The sequence below is a fragment of the Mauremys mutica genome, chromosome 1 (assembly GCF_020497125.1).
Source record: "Mauremys mutica isolate MM-2020 ecotype Southern chromosome 1, ASM2049712v1, whole genome shotgun sequence".
NCBI lineage: Eukaryota > Metazoa > Chordata > Testudines > Geoemydidae > Mauremys > Mauremys mutica.
Genome location: NC_059072.1, coordinates 194,839,376 through 194,857,788, shown reverse-complemented (window position 1 = coordinate 194,857,788; position 18,413 = coordinate 194,839,376). Strand labels below are relative to the sequence as shown.

The window sequence follows — 18,413 nt, the reverse complement described above, 5'->3', positions numbered from 1 at the left end:
TGAAAAAACAGTGATACTCATTAGAGAACAAGAGAGCGAAATTGTTTGTAGTCTTTAAATTGGGAGCTGCCCCAGTGCGTACAAGATCATACAGTAGCAACTAAGGAAATCTCTGAAGGCTTGTTTATTCCTGTAGCTATACGCACACTTTGCCATGTACTTGTTAAAATCAAGAAGGGGGAGTTGTGTGTGTGCGTGCGCGCGTGTGCGTGTGCGCGTGTGTACCCCAAGGTGACATGAAGTGCATCTAAAACAAAAGCAGGGAGGAAGATACAGGCTTTTGAACTAAATATTAAGCCACATTATTTTTCCTTTAACCGAAAAGACTCATATAGTCTGAGACTCTACATACCATATTTCATCCTGTTGAACATTAGGAGCTGAGCTTATATCTCTTTCAGAAACAGGATTTGTAATGGAAGTGCCAATAGAAACTCTTCCAGTGGTATTTCCATAAGCAGCACAGAGGAAAAAAATATTTTAAAAAAAGAAATGCAAAGGAAGCTTGCAATACATACTAGGGTCAGAACAGCAGACCCTGAAAGCTAACCTGGTACAAGTTGGATACACTGTGTACAGGTATTTGTACTGTAATTTTTCCATTATAACTTTCATTCTCTGCTCCTTTACCCTATTGGATTTTACTTCTTTTTCCCGTTCTCCTGTATACTGCCTATTCTCCTGCATAATGCAAACCCCATAACCTTCAAGCATCAGTGAAATTTTCAGACCTATGAAGAGTAAGTGAAACAAGTTCACCCTACTTATTAATATAGCACTATAGTTATGTTTGGCACTCTACAGGTAAACAAGACACGTCATTGATACCTGACTTTGTTGTTTTAAATCTACACACAGCAAATATGACAGCAAACTATTAGGGCAGAGGGGTATATTCTTGGCTATTTGACCTGTATCTCACCAGCAGCATAACAAATGGACGTTATCACTGCCAATAAAGAAAAGGGAAATTCTGAAATAAACCCACTGAAAACATTAAAGCACTGATCTCCTTTGCCTTTCAGAAACATCACCATCTTAATTAAAATTACTTTGGTGGCCAAGCTGATAGTGCTGCAAATTTGTCCATTGTACTAATACATAAGAGAGCCTAATTCAAAGCTGTCCTCAAGCTCTGCGTTTGACTAGCATGGGAGTGCCCCTGGTCTCCAGTAGATAAGCAGAGGTAGAGAGGAAATTCTTCACTGAACTCCAATGGTGAAGTTAAGTAGTCTCATCTGAAACTCTTCGTGCCATTAGTAACAAGCTCTTGGTGAGGCTGCAATAATAGAACAGATCCTTTTATAATACATCCTGGTGTAGCCTATCACACAAAGAGTATCTATCAATAATAGCATTCTTTAAGTGGCCAGCTGCAAGCAGTATCTTAAAATTACTGCATAGCCAAGGAGAGTTGCTTGGCAAATAAAAGGCAGTGTATAAAGCAGGGGTGGGCCTGAGGGCCGCATCAGGTTTTAGAAATTGTATGGAGGGCCCATTAGGGGAGGGGGTTGTGGCCTGCCCTTCACCCCCCGGGACCCATATCCCATTCCCTGTCCCCCGACCGCCCCCGGAACCCCCAATCCTGACCGCCCCATCCAACCCCTTCTCTCATTCCTGACTGCCCTCCTGGGACCCCTGCCCCATCCAACCACCCTTTCCCACAGCTGAAAGGTTCATATAGGAGAACTAATCAAATGTGTAATCACCCAGAAAGCAGCATGGAGTGAGTATGCAATTAAAAAACAATGATAGTACTTGGAATTGCATCGATTAACAGGAAAAGCAGAGAAATTGTAACTCCAGAAAACTTTAAAATAAAATTCCGTTAAAATACATGTTAGCAAGCATTTTTGCTAACTTTATAAATGAAATAAAATGTCATACTGCTGGGAAACGATTTAAAGGGAGACTGAAATATTAAAAAACTTCTTAAAAATTAGTTTTTACTTATGCTTCAAGTATCCCATTGTCTTGTACACTGTTCTCATCATCTGACTTTTTTCCCCACAAAGATTGAGAACTGAGGGGCTAAGATTTGCAATGTTAAAAAAACTGACAGGATAAATTCTATTTGCCTTCCCTCATCCCATCTCCAACTACATGCAGAGTTTTGCATCTGTGTCCCAACTGCTCCTGCTCATAATTTATCCCCAGCAGGTCAGGTAGAATGACAGTGACAGTCTTTGATTGGTTTCCTGTGGCACCATAGACTAACAGACGTTTTGCAGCATGAGCTTTCGTGGGTGAATACCCACTTCTTCGGATGCAAGAAGTGGGTATTCACCCACGAAAGCTCATGCTGCAAAACGTCTGTTAGTCTATAAGGTGCCACAGGATTCTTTGCTGCTTCTACAGAACCAGACTAACACGGCTACCCCTCTGATATTTGATTGGTTTGGATGCCTTTATTACCCCATGTTTTCTTAAAGTGGGACTGATAGCAATAGGTCAGTGTATTCTCACACAAAATCCATCTCTGGTTTCCCTTTGCTTACTGTGAAACTCTCAAAAATAAATTCTTTTCCTGCCATGTGAAAATCTTCAAATTTGTTATGACTCAAATTGTTTCCCTCTATGACTGAGTTGGTTCATTGATTGGAACTCCCAGAGGAGCACTGTAAAGCCAGATCAGGCTTGTATTGTGATTGTTTAATAGCTTGAGACAGCTCTGTGCCTCAGATCTTCCTTTATGAAAAAGCATGATCACATGGTTATGATGGTGACCAAGACTTGGGAAATCTTGGTCCATTCCTGTGTTTTGTTTGATCCCAGACAAGTCACTTAGAGCCATATTTTTTAAAGTATTGAGGCATCTAAATACCTTTTTAAAATATGGTTTTTAATCTCTTGAATTCCACGTCTGTAACTGGAAGATAAAACTACCTCCTTTCTCCCATCATTTGTCTCTATCACTTCAATTATAAACTCTTCAGGATATGAACTGTCCCGTACTAAAGCACTTAGTACAGTGAGGCCTGCTGAGGGTATTTAGGCACTACTGTAATACAAATCATTAATATGGTGACATATTGTAGTTTTTACCAACAGAAGTACCAAAAAGCCACCATCAAGAAAACCATGCTTCTGTGCTGACAAGATAGTTATTAGTCCATCCAAATATGACATTTAAACATTTTTGCTATTTTGTCAATAAACTTCATCAGTTTCAATCTGCCCTAGTTCTTATTTCTTGTCCTGATGGGATTTTCCCTTTCCAGTTCTCTCTCTTCTGTGTGTCCACTGGTTACAGATGCACACGTGCACCCCTCTTCCACGCCCCACCCCCACCCCCTTGTTCCTGTTTCCTGGTATTTTAAACGTCTATTTAGGTTTGGTTGGTAAATAGCCTGACGGCACCAGCTGTTGTACTTTAGTCAAAGGAGAGCGGTATGTTTGTTTGTTTTTCCCCCAAGCATATTGAGGCTTTACAAATTATTATTCTTGAAATTCAGCAATATTTTAGGAATCATAGTTTGTGCTGGGATTTGGAACCAGTTTAAAAATAATGTTTCATCTCCAAGCATAGTCCTGTTTACCATGCAAGTCAGATTTTTGGGAAGGCGTAAACTGTCTTCAGTTTAATATTAATGCTTTCTTAGGGCTTTGAGTTATTTCTGTAGCAACAGTGTAATTTAACAAGCGAAATATGAAGTAGTTCCAAACCAAAGTGCTGAATTCTATTATTCTTCCTACAGTGTAACTTTGAACATTTGGGTTGTGTATGTGAGAGGTGAGACTTAAACTTCTAGAATACCAGCAGATAATGGTTCTGCCTCTAGGCTGTTCAGAAGCTAATTCCCTGATATTGCGGGGGGGGGGGGAGGGGGGAGGCAGGCTTTGTGTGTCATGGGAAGATGTTGGTATGGTCTTTTATGTTTTTTTAGATATAGATTATATAACATAGGACAGCTTTCCTTCCTGAGATGGTGGCTCAGAGGGCATCAACTCTCCAGTGTCCCACGTGACACCAATAAAACATACAATTCAGATGGGCTGCTGCTATTCCCTGGACCAGACATTAATGGTCCATGTTTCCCTCATCAGCCAGGCTCAGAGCAGTAGTCTTGGTGGGCCCTCCCTGCTGCCCACCACCAGTGTGAAAACCCAGCTTCTGCTGGCCATTCGGCACCACATTCGGCAGCAGTCAATGCCAGCTATGGAGTAGGTAGGTTGGCAAATATGATTCACAGCCTGACTTTTTTTTGTATTCCCCACACTCGGTGGGCAGGCTCTGGTGCTGCTGTCAGGGTATGATGCGCTCTTGGAGACCCTCCCCTCCCCCCACTCACAGTGGTAGTTTTGGCTTTCTAATGCAGTGGTTCTCAAACTTTTGTACTGGTGGTGACACCTTTCACATAGCAAGCCTCTGAGTGCAACCCCCCCTTATAAGTTAAAAACACATTTTTTATATTTAACGCCATTATAAATGCTGGAGGCAAAAGCGGGGTTTGGGGTGGAGGTTGACAGCTCACGACCCCCCATGTAATAACCCTGCGACCCCCTGAGGGGTCCCGACCCCCAGTTTGAGAACCTCTGTTCTAATGCCAATCTATAAAAAGGGAAGTAAGGACAACATAGGGAATTAAAGACCAGTCAGTACCCAGAAAGACAATGGAGCAAATAATTAAGCAATCAGTTTGCAAACACCTAGGAGACGATAAGGTGACAAGTAACAGCATGGATTTGATAAGAACAAATCATGTCAAACCAGCCTAATGATTTGACAGAACAAATCATGTCAAACCAAGGTAATAAGCCTTGTGGATGGGGGGGAGCAATAGACATGATATATCTTGACTTTAGTAAGGCTTAAATACTGTCTCGCATGACCTTCTCATAAACAAACTAGGGAAATACAACTTAGATGGAGCTACTGTAGGGTAGGTGTATAACTGGTCGGAAAGTAGTTATCAGTGTTTCACAGTCAAGCTGGAAAAGTACATTAAGAGGTGTCCTCCAGGTCCAGTTCTGTTCAATATCTTCATAAATTATTTTAGATAATAGCATAGAGAGTGCACTTACAAAGTTTGCGGACAGTACCAAGCTGGGAGGGATTTGCAAGTGCTTTGGAGGATAGAATTAAAATTCAAAATGATCTGGACAAACTGGAGAAATAGTGTGAAGTAAACAGGATGAAATTCAATAAGAACAAATGCAGAGTACTCCACGTAGGAAGGAACAAACAATAGCACTCATACAAAATGGGAAATGAGTGCCTAGGAAACGGTGCAGAAAGGGGTCTGGGGGCTATAGTGGATCACAGGCTAAATATGAGTGAACAGTGTAACTATTGCAAAAAAAGCCAACAGCATTCTGGGATGTATTAGCAGGAGTGTTGTAAGCAAGACACGAGAAGTAATTCTTCCACTCTACTCCACGTTGATTAGGCCTCAACTGGAGTACTGTGTCCAGTTCTGGGCACCACATTTCAGGAAAGATGTGAACAAATTGGAGAAAGTCTAGAGAAAAGCAACAGTAATGATTAACGGTCTAGAAAACATGACCTCTGGGGAAGGATTTCAAAAATTGGGTTTTAGTATGGAGAAGAGAAGACTGAGAGGGGACATGATAACAGTTTTCAAGTACATAAAAGGTTGTTACAAGGAGGAAAGAGAAAAATTGTTTTCCTTGACATCTGAGGCTAGGACAAGAAGCAATGGGCTTAAATTGTAGCAAGGGAGGTTTAGGTTGGACATTAGGAAAAAACTTTCTAACTGTCAGGGTGGTTAAGCTCTGGAATAAATTGCCTAGGGAGGTTTTGGAATCTCCATCATTGGAAATTTTTAAGAGCAGGTTAGACAAATACCTGTCAGGGATGGTCTAGATAATACTTAGTCCTGCCATGAGTGCTGGGGACTGGACTAGACGACCTCTCGGGGTCCATTCTAGTCTAAGCTTCTATGATTCTTCCCACCCTAGCCCATAGGACGCACTGCCTCCTCTCACCCAGAGTCTGTGTGATCCTGCTGCATGTGAGGAATCCTTTTCCACTCAAGCCTGGTTAATGCGTTTTCAGTAGTAGCAGTGCCTCCTTAGCTACTGAGCCACAGTTCTTTGGAGATTGTTGAGGTTACCCCCGTAGTAGTACCAAGGGAAGCCACAACCTCAAAATCTAGGAAGAAAGCTCTCAACAGATATTCACCTTGGTGTTGTGATTTTGGCATTCTGAATAAGACCTTTTCCTGAGATAGGTACCTGTACTAGCATGATTGATTTTATACAAATTAGCATATATATGCCCTCTGTATAGGTAGGCCTACCATGCACTAGAAAATATAGCCAGAATAAATTCCTCTGGTCAAAGTATAACGGGATTTGGGTGGTTAGCATTTGTCTTAATAATAAATAACATTTTTGTTACTCCCTCTTCCCTTTTCTCCTCGTATCCCTCTTACCCGCCCATCCCCCCAAAAAAGTATAGCATGCAGTGTGTCCTGAACCCTGAGGACTGTTTGACTTTGAAATGCCTTGCGTCTTAAATCTCAACCTAGAAGTTGTCATTTTCCCGGCATGAAACAAACAAGTCTTTGAAGTGCCATAAATCTGTATGGCCTTGATAGCTTTGTTCTTTCAATGAAGAAGAATATCTTTATAAGCACATAGGAGACAACTTCATGGTCCTGAGGCAGCCTTTTTCTTCAAATGTATGTCTTCGGAATGATTTTTCTTGTTGCAGTTGTTTGTTCTCAGGTGCTAACAGGTTTTTGTTGGATTGTCATAATTTCTCTAAACCTGTGACCTAAAAAATATAGAAGTTTTCTTTGGGTTGTAGAGTTGATGCATATGGATGGCTGCTGGCAAAAAAAGATGATTTTTTCTCATCAGCTAGTGTAAATAGAGGCTTTTGGCACTTCAGATTTGACTGATTGCAAAAATCCAACCTTTAAAATACTGCTTGTGCAAATACTACACTGAATGTTGTTTCTAAAGATAAGCATGCTATTCTACTTTTTCCACAAGCCATTCATTCTCATCGCGCCAGAGTTGAACTCTGGATCCCAGAATTTTCATCTCCTCAGCCAGGCTATGTGAGCTGTCACTTTATAATCTCACCTCCTGTACCCTGAAGGGTTTAGGGAAATAACAGGCTGCGAAACCTGGTGTAGCCAAATATGTCCTTATCACATTGCCTACAATGCTTGTTTTCATCATGTGGATTAGCAAAATGGCTTTGACTTTAAATTTCAAGGTTAGTTTTAAGGACAAAGATCAATTGTTTGGCAAAGAAATGTTGTTTTCAAAAACTTCTAACTGCCAATTCAGAGTGAAAAGGAGTATTAAAGAGAGGTTAAAGGTCTGATTTAAAGCCACAAAAGGGAAAAAAAAAAGATCATAGAGTTGCTAATCTAGTCTGATGCTCAAGACTTAACACGTGCCATGGTGTTTTAGAAAGATACAGAGACTTGAATTAATGCTGTAGTTTCCATGTTCTCTCATAATTCAGTCTTCTAAACAGAAACTGCCGGTATGGTCTGGGCAAGTTTTTAAGGCCACCAAAATCATGACCTAAAGAGACGACGAGCTTAATGTGCACTTAATGCATCATGGTGGGGAGGGATAGCTCAGTGGTTTGAGCATTGGCCAGCTAAACCCAGGGTTGTGAGTTCAATTCCTGAGGGGGCCACTTAGGGATCTGGGGCAAAAATCAGTAATTGGTCCTGCTAGTGAAGGCAGGGGGCTGGACTCAATGACCTTTCAAGGTCCTTTCCAGTTCTAGGAGATTGGTATATCTCCTATTATTATTATTATTATTATTATTACCACCCTGTACACCAGGGATCTCAAATTCAAATCACCACAAGGGCCACATGAGAACTAGTACTTTGGCCCGAGGGCCGCACCACGGACACCTTTTCATATAAAGGTACAAACCCCAACCCCCACTCCACCCCTTCCATGAGGCCCTTCCCCACCCCCATTCCAGCCCCTTCCCCAAAGTCCCCACCCCAACTCCGCCCCCTCCTTGCCCCATTCCAACCCCTTCCCCAAATCCCCACCCCTGCCCCACCTCTTCTCCGCCTCCTCCCCTGAGCGCACGGCTCCCCGCGCCTCCCCCCTCCCTCCTGGAAAGTGCTAAGCACTGCCAAACAGCTGTTTGGCATCAGGAAGCGCCTGGAGGTAGGCAGAGGAGCAGGGACGGCGGGTGAGGGGAGCTCGGGGCCGCAGGAAATAACTCCGGGGGAGTGAGGAGGGGTACGGGGAGCTTGGCGGGCTGCAGCAAATAACTGCGTGGGCCGTGTGTTTGAGACCTCTGCTGTACGCTAAGAGGTGCATTTCTAAATGCAACACAATGTTCGATCCACAAACCAATGGTTTGATGGTCTCTACACCTCTCCTTGTTCCCCCATTATGATTAGGCTTGGAAGGTTTAGCTTTTTAAACAGTAAATTTCAGTTAACATCAATTTCACCACAATACTAACCCACAAAAACATATTTTTATTGATGATCATCTAAATTTACAGATAGGCAAAGTAAGAAAAATGCTGCCTGAGAATTTATTAGAGTTCGTTATGAGCATATTTACTTTGTATATTTTCACATGCAATGCTGACTGTATTTTAACAGTTATAGAACACAAAGACTTCTTTAAATTTTACACTTGAGTATCAATGTTCTTGCAACAAAAAGAAAATACACCAGGTTACAGATGGCTCAACAATCTCACCCACACCACTAGCTGCACTGCCTAGGAAGAAGCCCAGATTCCCTAAGGGCTTGTCTACACTGGTAAGTTTTGTCGCCAAAAACTGCCTTTTGGTGACAAAACAGCAAGAGTGTACACACTACAATGGGACTTTTGTCTCCAAAAACGCCCAGTTTTGGTTTTAAAAAAAAAACTTCTAACCCTATGAAAGACTTTTGTCTTTTCCCCTCCCTTTTATCATCTGCAAAGAGCCAGTGTAGACACTGCTGATTGTCTTGAGGACAGTTCTCTTCCGCCAGTATCCCACAACGCCTGCCCTGATTGCTCTGCTCAGTGTTTTGATCTCTGCTGCCCTGCAGGCATGCATCCCTCCCCTTTCAAAGCTCCGGGAAGTATCTGTGTGCTGCTCTGTTTGGGGAACAAAGAGCAAATCATTGGAATGCTCCTGTTCTGCCTGGCACTAGGAACACAGCAGCAGGCAGACTGCTGTTGCAGGGGGCAGGGGACAGACTGCTGTGCTGCTTTGCCATTCCTCAGCATGGAGAGCTCACAGAGCTACGCAGGTTGCTGCTCTCGGCAGCTGAGGGGGCTGTGGGAGAACTTGGAGAGAATCCCAAGATACACAGCAATCAGCTCTTCCTTCCCACAACACTGGGGTGCATACCCAGGGTGCATTGCTCACCCTGCTGATGGTGTCCCCAATGTGGACATGATCTGCCGACAGAGGAAGCAAGCGTGAACACCCTTTGGCAATTTTTGTTTTGTCGAATTTTGGGTGTCAACATAAGTCTTCAAAATACCTGTTTTGACCCAGTGGTTGAGGGTCACAAATTATCTCTCTCTCCTGATCCAACATAGCACCTATTCTCCTCCTCCCACCATTAGGGCGATCATCTCTCCCATTTCCTACCTTCCTGGGTGCCTACCAGCTCAGATGGATGGATCCTGGAGGTGATTTCTCCAGTTCAGCTCCTTATCACCCTCCTCCCCCATTCCTCTTCAGGGACACCGCTCACAAATCTCATGCATCTGACGAAGTGGGTATTCACCCACGAAAGCTCATGCTCCAAAACGTCTGTTAGTCTATAAGGTGCCACAAGACTCTTTGCTGCTTTTACCGCTCACAAAGACTCCTTATAGCAGGAGGTACAATCCCTCCTAGTTCTGGGGCCGATCGAACTTGTCCCACCAGATTTCATCGGGAAAGGTTTCTATTCTTGGTGCTTCCTCATCCTGAAGAAAAGAGGGAGATGGAGATCCATCCTGGACCTCAGGACTTTAAATACCTTTGTCCACTCCCAGTGGTTCAGAATGGTGACTCTAACAACAGCAATTCCCTCTCTGGATCCAGGAGATTGGTTTGTTTCCCTCAACCTTTAGGATATTTATTTTCATGTCACCATTCATCCCTCACACAAACTATTCCTACATTTTGTGGTAGATGGACCACTACCAGTATTGCATCCTACTCTTTGGCCTCTCTGCCACCCCAAAGGTCTTTATCAAAGTTCTGTCAGCAGCAGCAGCCTATCTTCACTAGAAAGGCATCATAGTCTTTCCGTACCTGGATGATCAGCTCCTAAAGGGCCCCTCACTTCTCAAAGCACAGACAGCAACCAGAAAGGCCCTGTCCCTGCATCACACTCTGGGTCTCCACTTCAACTTGGAGAAGTCTACCCTAACACCACACAACATATGGACTTCATCAGAGCCACTCTGGACTCCTCTTCTGCCAGAGCATACTGAATCAGGGACCGATTCACCACAATGGCCAACCTTGTCTCAACAATACAAGAGGGTCCATAAAACACTGCAAGGGTGTGCCAGCAACTTCTGGGCCATGTAGCAGCCTGCACATTTGTGACTCCCTTAGCAAGACTTCACTCTGTGTTCTTAAGCATGGTTGAGAACCGTCTACACAGCCAACAGACACAATCTATCCAAGCAGGTGTCCAGACCTCAGAAGGTCCTCAATTCTATGAACTGGTGGAAGGATCCTCCAAAAGGTGTGCATGGAGTTCCATTGGTACTGCCCCTCCCACGAGGATTATCACCACAGATGCCTCCCTCATAGTTTGGGGTGCACACTTCCATCACAGCATTTCACCTTCCATAGAGGATTCTTAGTCTTTGCCCACCCCACTATTGCAAAAGCCTATTCAACCTCTTCCTGCCTGTCAAGGAAACAATTCCACCATGGGACATCGCCTTAGTTTTCAGTGCTCTAAGGAAACCCACATTTGAACCTCTGAGGAGTTGTTTCCTCCTTCATTTGTCCCTAAGGATCTCATTCCTCGTCACTATTACTTCCACCAGGAGCATGGGGGAATGTCAGTCCTTAAAGACGGACTCACCATATATGGTGTTCTACCAAGATAAGATGACTGTGTCCACTCTCACTTCCGTCCTAAACTCTTCTGAATTCCATGTTAATGAAGAAATTCACCTACTAGTATTTTACCCCAAGCGTCACTCTTCAAGAGAAGAAGGGAGCCTCTATACACTGGACATTAAAAAAGCTTTTGCCTTGACAGGATTAAGCCCTTTCAGACATCCACTAAATTCTTCATCTCTTTTGAAAAACAAATGAAAGGACATCCGATCTCTAGCCAAAGACTGTTCAAATGGATTACAGATGCTGTAATGCTAAAAAGCCTTGGTGGTGGTTCTCCTCTGAGAGTTATTGCTCATTCCACCAGGGCACAGTCTACCTCTGAAGCACTTCTCAAAAATGTACCCATTTCAGACATCTGTAGGGCACCCACCTGGTATTCGCCTCATACATTTTACCAGCATTATGTTCTCGTGCCCGATTCCAGGACTGACACAGCTTTCCTATGGTCTGTACTATATCTGCTTCCTTAGCACCCCTCTCCATGATGGAGGTACTTCTTGGGAGTCTCCTGATGGGAGCACCTATAGGGACACTAGTCGAAGGAGAGGTTACTTATCTTTCACAATAACTTGAGTTCTTTGAGATGTCTGTCCCCATGGGTGTTCCACTACCTGCCCTCCTTCCCGTCTGCCTTGGAGCTCTTTCTTGGGACTTCTATGATTGAGAAGGAACAGATGTGGTGGTGGGTCGATCTTTCCCTATATACTTTTGTATTGGGGCATGAGGGTGACTAGGGCACAGATGCAGACCTGCAGACGCTGCTGACAAAAAATCTTCAATCGAACACACATCTCGTAGAACTCAAATTACTATACAAGATAAGTAACTTCTCCACCTTTCTTGTTCCACATTTCTGGGACTAGCCAAAATAGTACAGTTAAAAGAGCCTGTAAATTGATGGAGTATGTTTAAACTATCACCTCATGTATGTTCTTAGGGCTTCTGATTTCAACTGATAGATGCTTGTAGAAGTTTATTGAGGTCTAGGCCATGACTTACAAGTTAATTAATTTCAGGTCGATTTGTTTTAAAATATTTTTCAGTCACAGTATGACCTCTGAGCTTCTAACCATTATCTAAATACCAGCCACACTACTCCTAATCAGTTCAAAAATAATATGCCTCTGAAGTCCAGAAGCAGGCAGTGTAAAACTTGCTTACTTTAGGATTCGCAGCATCACACTGGCTACCAAAATGCATTTCACTACTCTTTGGCCAGTCATTGTTGAAGACCAGAAACACCCCTATATAAAACAAAATAGCCTAATTTGAAAGGCGTCATCTCATTTTCAGGAGGAACAGTGTGCATTGCTTTTTTTGAGTTAATGTCTTTCCATCGTAGAGATGCATTCTAACAAAATTGCAGTCCAGCCTTAAAGTGTATTAGAAATGCATATACAGTGAATCTTTTTCCTTCCTTTCTAAATAGCATGTGTAACTCTGAACCCTATATTTTTCCTCCTGTGACACTCTGTACCTCAAAGCAGCACCCTGGAACCTCCGTATTCACCATGGTGATATGATTAATATGTTTTGTACAAAGTATACCTTGTGAGGCATCATTTTAAAAGTCTTGATCTGTTGAACGTTAATATCCTGTTGGATTGTGTGACTATCGTATGTGAAGTTATGAAGTATTACTATGTGAGTTACTGAAATATGTTGTGAGGTTAGGAACACCCACAACCAGCCTTTCAGTTACAACCATTGAGTAGCCATCCATAGCCATACAGTGTTAATGGCTCATCAACACCCATCAAGAAAAGAATCCACTATCCCAGAGACTCCTTAGAGAAGGCACATATGCAATAGAGCAGGGGTCCCCAATGTGGTGCCCGTGCGTGCCAGGGCGCCCGCCGGGGCATCTAAGTGTGCCCATGTACTGGCCAGCAGACGAGCATCTGCCAAAATGCTGGACGCCTCTGGATGCTGCTGCTTGTCGGCGGTATTTCGGCAGCGACGCCTATTGACGTTGCCTCTTGTCGGCAGCATTTCGGCAGATGCTCGTCTGCCGCCATGGTCCTCTGTGGCTCGTCATCTGGCACCTGCCAGATGAAAAAGGTTGGGGACCACTGCTAGAGACTGCTTGACCAGTGGGGACTGCCTGAACCCCTCATCACAGCAAGGATCTTTCCTGCAAGCTGAAAAAAAGTATAAAAGAGGGGAAGTGACATCATCACTTGGCGCCTCTCTCTCTCTCTCTCTTCCCTCCTCCCTGCCCCCATCTCAACACCTTGGAGAAGGTCTGGAGAAAAAAGACTTTCAACTGGGGAAGATTGGTCCCAGACTGGAAGGTTAGTCCCAGTCTGTTTATTGAGGAACTGTAGCCTGCTTGTACCATCTGTCAGGGTGAGACATTGTTTGATTCAACTCTGGCTTAGACTGAAAGTTTAGGATTTAAAATGAGTGTTTCTATTTTTATTTCTTAAGGTAATTGTCTCTGACCTTTATGCCTACCACTTTATAATCACTTAACATTTAGCTTTCTGTAGTTAATAAATCTGTTTTATATTTTACCTAAAAACAGTGTGTTGTGGCTGAACTGCTTGGGAAATCTTAGCTCAGGTTAACAAGGGCTGTTGCACATGCACTACCCTTTTGTCAGAGTGGTGAACTAGGTAATGAGCTTACATTGGCTAGACTGCTGACCAGTGCAAGATGGCACAGTTCTGGGGTGCAAGGCTGGGGAGCTGAGGGGAATTGGCTGGAGCCTCTCTATTGATGGTTCATGAGCGACTGGGAGATCGTTCACACAACTCAGTTGGGTGTGTCCCGGCCTGTGGATGTCTGTGTACATGCAGTGCCTGTCAGAGGATTGTAGCTTGATATCAGCATCGCAATGGGAGTGGCAGCCCAGATTAGTGGGTTTGGAGGGCTCAGCGATCCCACAGTCCAGGTTGCACCCCGGGGACCCTGTCATCCCTGCCCTTTGGAAACAGTATTTAAATGAGTTTCTGTTCTAAATGTCATGAAGGCTGCATTTTCCATTGGGAGGGATGGGGACGGGAAACCTGTGTACTTTGCAGGAAAGTTGGGGTGTTTTTATTTATTTATTTACTTGCAATAGTGCAAACAGAAGTCACTGTTGTTTGGACATGCAGTGTTCAGTGGAAGAAGTTCTACTAATGCACAGAAAGTGCTGTCTTAAAAGATTGCTGCCTAGGAATGAAATGGGAACATTCATGAGCAAGGTCACGTTTTTTATAACAATTTACAGTGATTTCAAATGGCACATATAGAACACACAGTCAGAGAAGGAAACAGCAGTTGCCCCCCTTTGCAAGAGAGTATTGCTTTTCGTTCCCTGTGGCAGGTGACCTTTCAGATTGTTCAAAATAAGCCTACTGCAAGTTTTCCTATATCGTTCTTCTGCCAATATTGTGCTTGGGACATAAGTAAGCTCAGTTCTTTGTGTTCAGCATGCATACAGAACAGACTAGCAGAAACTGCACATAGTCTTGCCCTGTTCTGATCAAAAGCCAGCTGATGTACTCCATCAAAAACTAGAAGAGTTTGTGATGTGAATAAATGCCTTTTAGAATCAGTTGAAATTGGTTCATTTTAACTGAGGACATAAAATAGATTTAAAACTCTTGGTTTTCTCTGAGATGAAAAGGTCAGTAGGTTAACCTATCTAGTAACTCTGCTTCCTCTGCTGATGCTGGAGGGTCTGTTAAACATCTACAGTTAATGCATTGCTTCCCTTCTAGCAACCTCAAGTTGAGAGAACTTGGATGATGTTCAGACACGGTGATCTGTTTCTTGTTTTTAAATTGAAAACAAGATTCTGTTAAAGTTGCAACTGTTCTTTATAAGGGGAGAAAAAGAGATGATTATCTGCACTATGTTATTTGACTGTTGCTAAATTCCAAACCATCAGAGAAAACTCAAAAGTTATGCTCCATATTTTGTTGCTGTTTAGGTCATGAGGGAATGGGAAGAAGCGGAACGCCAAGCAAAGAACTTGCCAAAGGCTGATAAGAAGGCTGTTATCCAGGTAAAGAAAAACACAATTACAAGTAGACCAATTGAGGTTGCAAATAAAATACGAACCATGCTAGCTGTGGTATAATTTGGAAGCATATTTGTGTTGCGGAATTATTATTTTCTGCTTTTACTGTTGCTCTTTTAGCTGCCAGATATCAGTCTATGTGCTTTTATACTTAGCAGTTGAATTGCAGTGGAGAGCCTCACAATTTACAGTGTTACCACTGTAGGGGAAAGTTTTCAATGAGATTAAGATTTATCTTCAGAAGGAGTTGGGAACCCCTTTCCCTTAGGCCACTTTGACCATCCCAGCTGTACTGAGTAGCGACACCAGAATTGTAACAGTATAAACTTTTGATACTGCACGAGTATCTTGGTTCCAAGTAGAAATGGGCAAACAGGTTTTGGGAGGTTGGAATAGGAACCAACCTCACTCAAAACAAACCTTCAGCCAAACTGGAGATGAATTATTTTTCTTTCTGAAACATTGGGAATGTTCGGAGGGCCTGTATCAGGGCAGAGGGTGGTTCTTCGAGTGATTTCTCATGTCTGTTCCACAATAGGTGTGTGTGCTCGCCACGTGCACTGGTGCCAGAAGTTTTTCCACTAGCAGTACCTGTTAGGGGAGCGCCCTAGCGATCCCTAGAGTGGCGCCTCCATGGCGCAGTATAAGGGGCGCGGCGCACTCCCCCCCCCCCCCAATTCCTTCTTGCCGCCAGTGAAGGTGCTTCGGAACTGCTCTGCTCCAGCTTTGCTGTAGCTCATCCCCAAAACAGCTTGTTCATTCAGTGGCTGGTACCTGTAGTTAGTTTAGTTAGTTTAGTTTAGCTAGAGCACCCATGCCCCAGGTTTTTAGTCATGCAACACTTGTAGGTGATCTATGTCAGTGAATGATCCGCACACGGACTGTTTACGCTTTTGGGGGGGACCCATCTCAGCAATCCCTGCAAGATTTGCAAGTCGTTTAAATCTCAGACCAAGAGAGAAAGGGACATTAGGTTCCGGGCTACTCTGATGGAGTTGGTGCTGACCCCAGCTCCGCCGCACCGTTCTGAGTCGGCACCGGGCACCACAGTGTCGGTGCGTGGCAACCCTTCGACGCCATTGACTAGTCGGCACCAACCGCTCCCCGTCCACGGGGCACGCCAAGAAGGCTAAGAAGAGGCCTTCTTCGCCACAACACTGGAGTAAACCCAGGACAGAGGCTAGACCTGTTGGGCAGTCCTCGATCCCCGACGGCCTCTAGATTTCTGATTCAAGTCGAGCGGAGTAGCCTGGCCCATTTGGAGCAGGCCTCCTTGGATGTCCGGATGCCCTCCACACCGGAGGCTCTGCAGGCAGCCCAGGATGTTATGTCCATGCCGGTACCAGGAGCACCGCTGATGTCGGCCCCGCGCTCCAGAGGCAAGCTGCCGCTGGGATCTCTGCAGTCAGCCCCGGCTAGGTACCAGTCTCGGTCGAGGGAACGTTCCTGATGCCATTCGCTGCCCAGTGACCGTTCAGGGCAAAGTTCACGTGGATCACCCTCAACGCCCACCAGCCTGTCTGGTTGGGTTCCATCTGACCGAGACTCTTGGCACCACTCCACCTTGAGGAGCGAACACCGACGGGACGGAGGCAGACGACACCAAAGGTCCTTGTTTCAGAGGGTTTATCGTAGCCAGTCATGGCATGAACGTCGACGTCATTCCCGTTTGTCGTCCCACTCCAGGCCCCCACCATGGCACTGCCTCCGCAGCCCCGGGCATTGATCGCCGTCCTCTCGCTGTCGCGGGTCCGCCCACCGGAGCCAATCACGGAGCAGCTGTTACCAACAGTACCGGTCCTCCATGTCGGGATCATGGTCAGCAGCGCTCCCGGCGACGACGCTACTCCCAGTCCAGGGATAGCAGCAGGTCATATGTCACCCCGACCTCCCTTCGTAGTCATCCATCAATGGGCCAGGACGAACAGCCAGCTCCACCGGTTCCACAGCAGGTGCAGTCACACCGGGCCCAATGGTACCAGTGGGCACCATGGCCCCCAACACCGCCCCTGGTGGGGTCTCGCTCAGTGGCCGGAGCCTCAGAAGGCCCATCGGCCTCCCTCTCCAGACCTCCGAGGAAGGATTCGGTGGCAGGCCGACCAGGTGGTGGACCCTCCGATGCTGGTGGACACACAAAGTACCGCACCGGCCTCCTCACCCTCCCTGGATGAGGTGATTTCGGCTCCTCCTGCCTCCGTCCCACAGGAGGACTTTAGGACCCATGAAGAATTCTTTAAAAAGGGTGGTATCAAGCCTCCACCTCCAGGCAGAGGAGATGGAGGAGCCCTCGGACTTCCTGTTTAATGTACTGCCCTCTTCAGTACCAGGCAGGGTGGCCTTGCCTCTCCACAAAGGGGTGGCGAAAATTTCAAATGCCCTGTGGCAAACCCCAGCTTCATTGGCCCCCATCTCTAAGAGAATGGAACGCAAATATTTTGTGCCCGCCAGGGGATATGAATACTTATACACCCACCCTGCTCCTAACTCCCTGGTGGTTGAGTTGGTCAACCACAGGGAAAGGCAGGGCCAACTAGCCCCTACCCAGGAAAAAAAAGATTCAAGGAGGCTGTACTCATTTGGAAGAAAAATGTATTCGGCCTCGAGCTTCCAGTTACGGGTGGTGAACCGCCAGGCTCTCCTGGGCCGGTATGAGTTCAATCTGTGGGACTCCCTGCCCAAGTGCGAGGACTCCCTCCAGGAGCACGACAGGAAGGAGTTCAAAGTGCTGGTGGAGGAAGGCATAGCAGCTGCCAGGGGAACCCTGCAGGCAGCTTCAAATGCAGCGGACATGGCCTCTGCGGTGTCCATGAGAAGGGTGTCATGGCTCCTGCTCTCTGGGATGTCCAGCGAGGCGCAGATCGCCCTGCTGAACCTCCCATTTGATGGCAAAGCTCTGTTTGTGGAACAAATGGATACAAAGCTGCATGGCCTGAAAGACTCCTGCATGACTCTCCAGACGCTGGGTCTCTGTGTTCCAGCTCTGGCTAAACCTAAGTTCAAGCCGCAGCAGACTCCTGTTCAGGCCACCCTTCAAAATACGAGACCACTTATAAAAAGTCATGGGACTATAAGAGGCACCCATAGAGGCAGTCTCGTCTTGCCCCCCAGCCTGGGTCCTCCAAGGGCAAGCAAGCAGGGAAAAGGGGGTTTTGACGGGACACCTGGGGGTGCCCTGCCTGTTCTCATCAGGGATCTACCCTCAATAAAGCTTCCCTTCTCCAATCGGTTGTGTGATTTCCTCCCGGAGAGGTCACGGCTGACCTTGGACCAATGGATCCTCAACACCATCTCCTGGGGCTACACCCTCCAGTTTACTTCCTCCCCGCCCAACCACCCCCGTCCCTCCTTTGGGATGTA

The 18,413-nt window shown here is 45.4% G+C and overlaps 1 protein-coding gene across 7 annotated transcripts in view; it reads left to right on the top strand.

The window, feature by feature from the left end:
* Positions 1 to 18,413, top strand: part of LOC123361996 (amyloid beta precursor protein) — a 322,259-nt gene that overhangs the window by 222,939 nt on the left and 80,907 nt on the right. For all 7 annotated transcript variants that reach the window (XM_045002229.1, XM_045002228.1, XM_045002225.1 and 4 more), the window contains one exon: positions 14,967 to 15,041. In XM_045002229.1, coding sequence (XP_044858164.1) covers positions 14,967 to 15,041 — 75 coding nt within the window. The remainder of the gene's footprint in view (positions 1 to 14,966; positions 15,042 to 18,413) is intronic.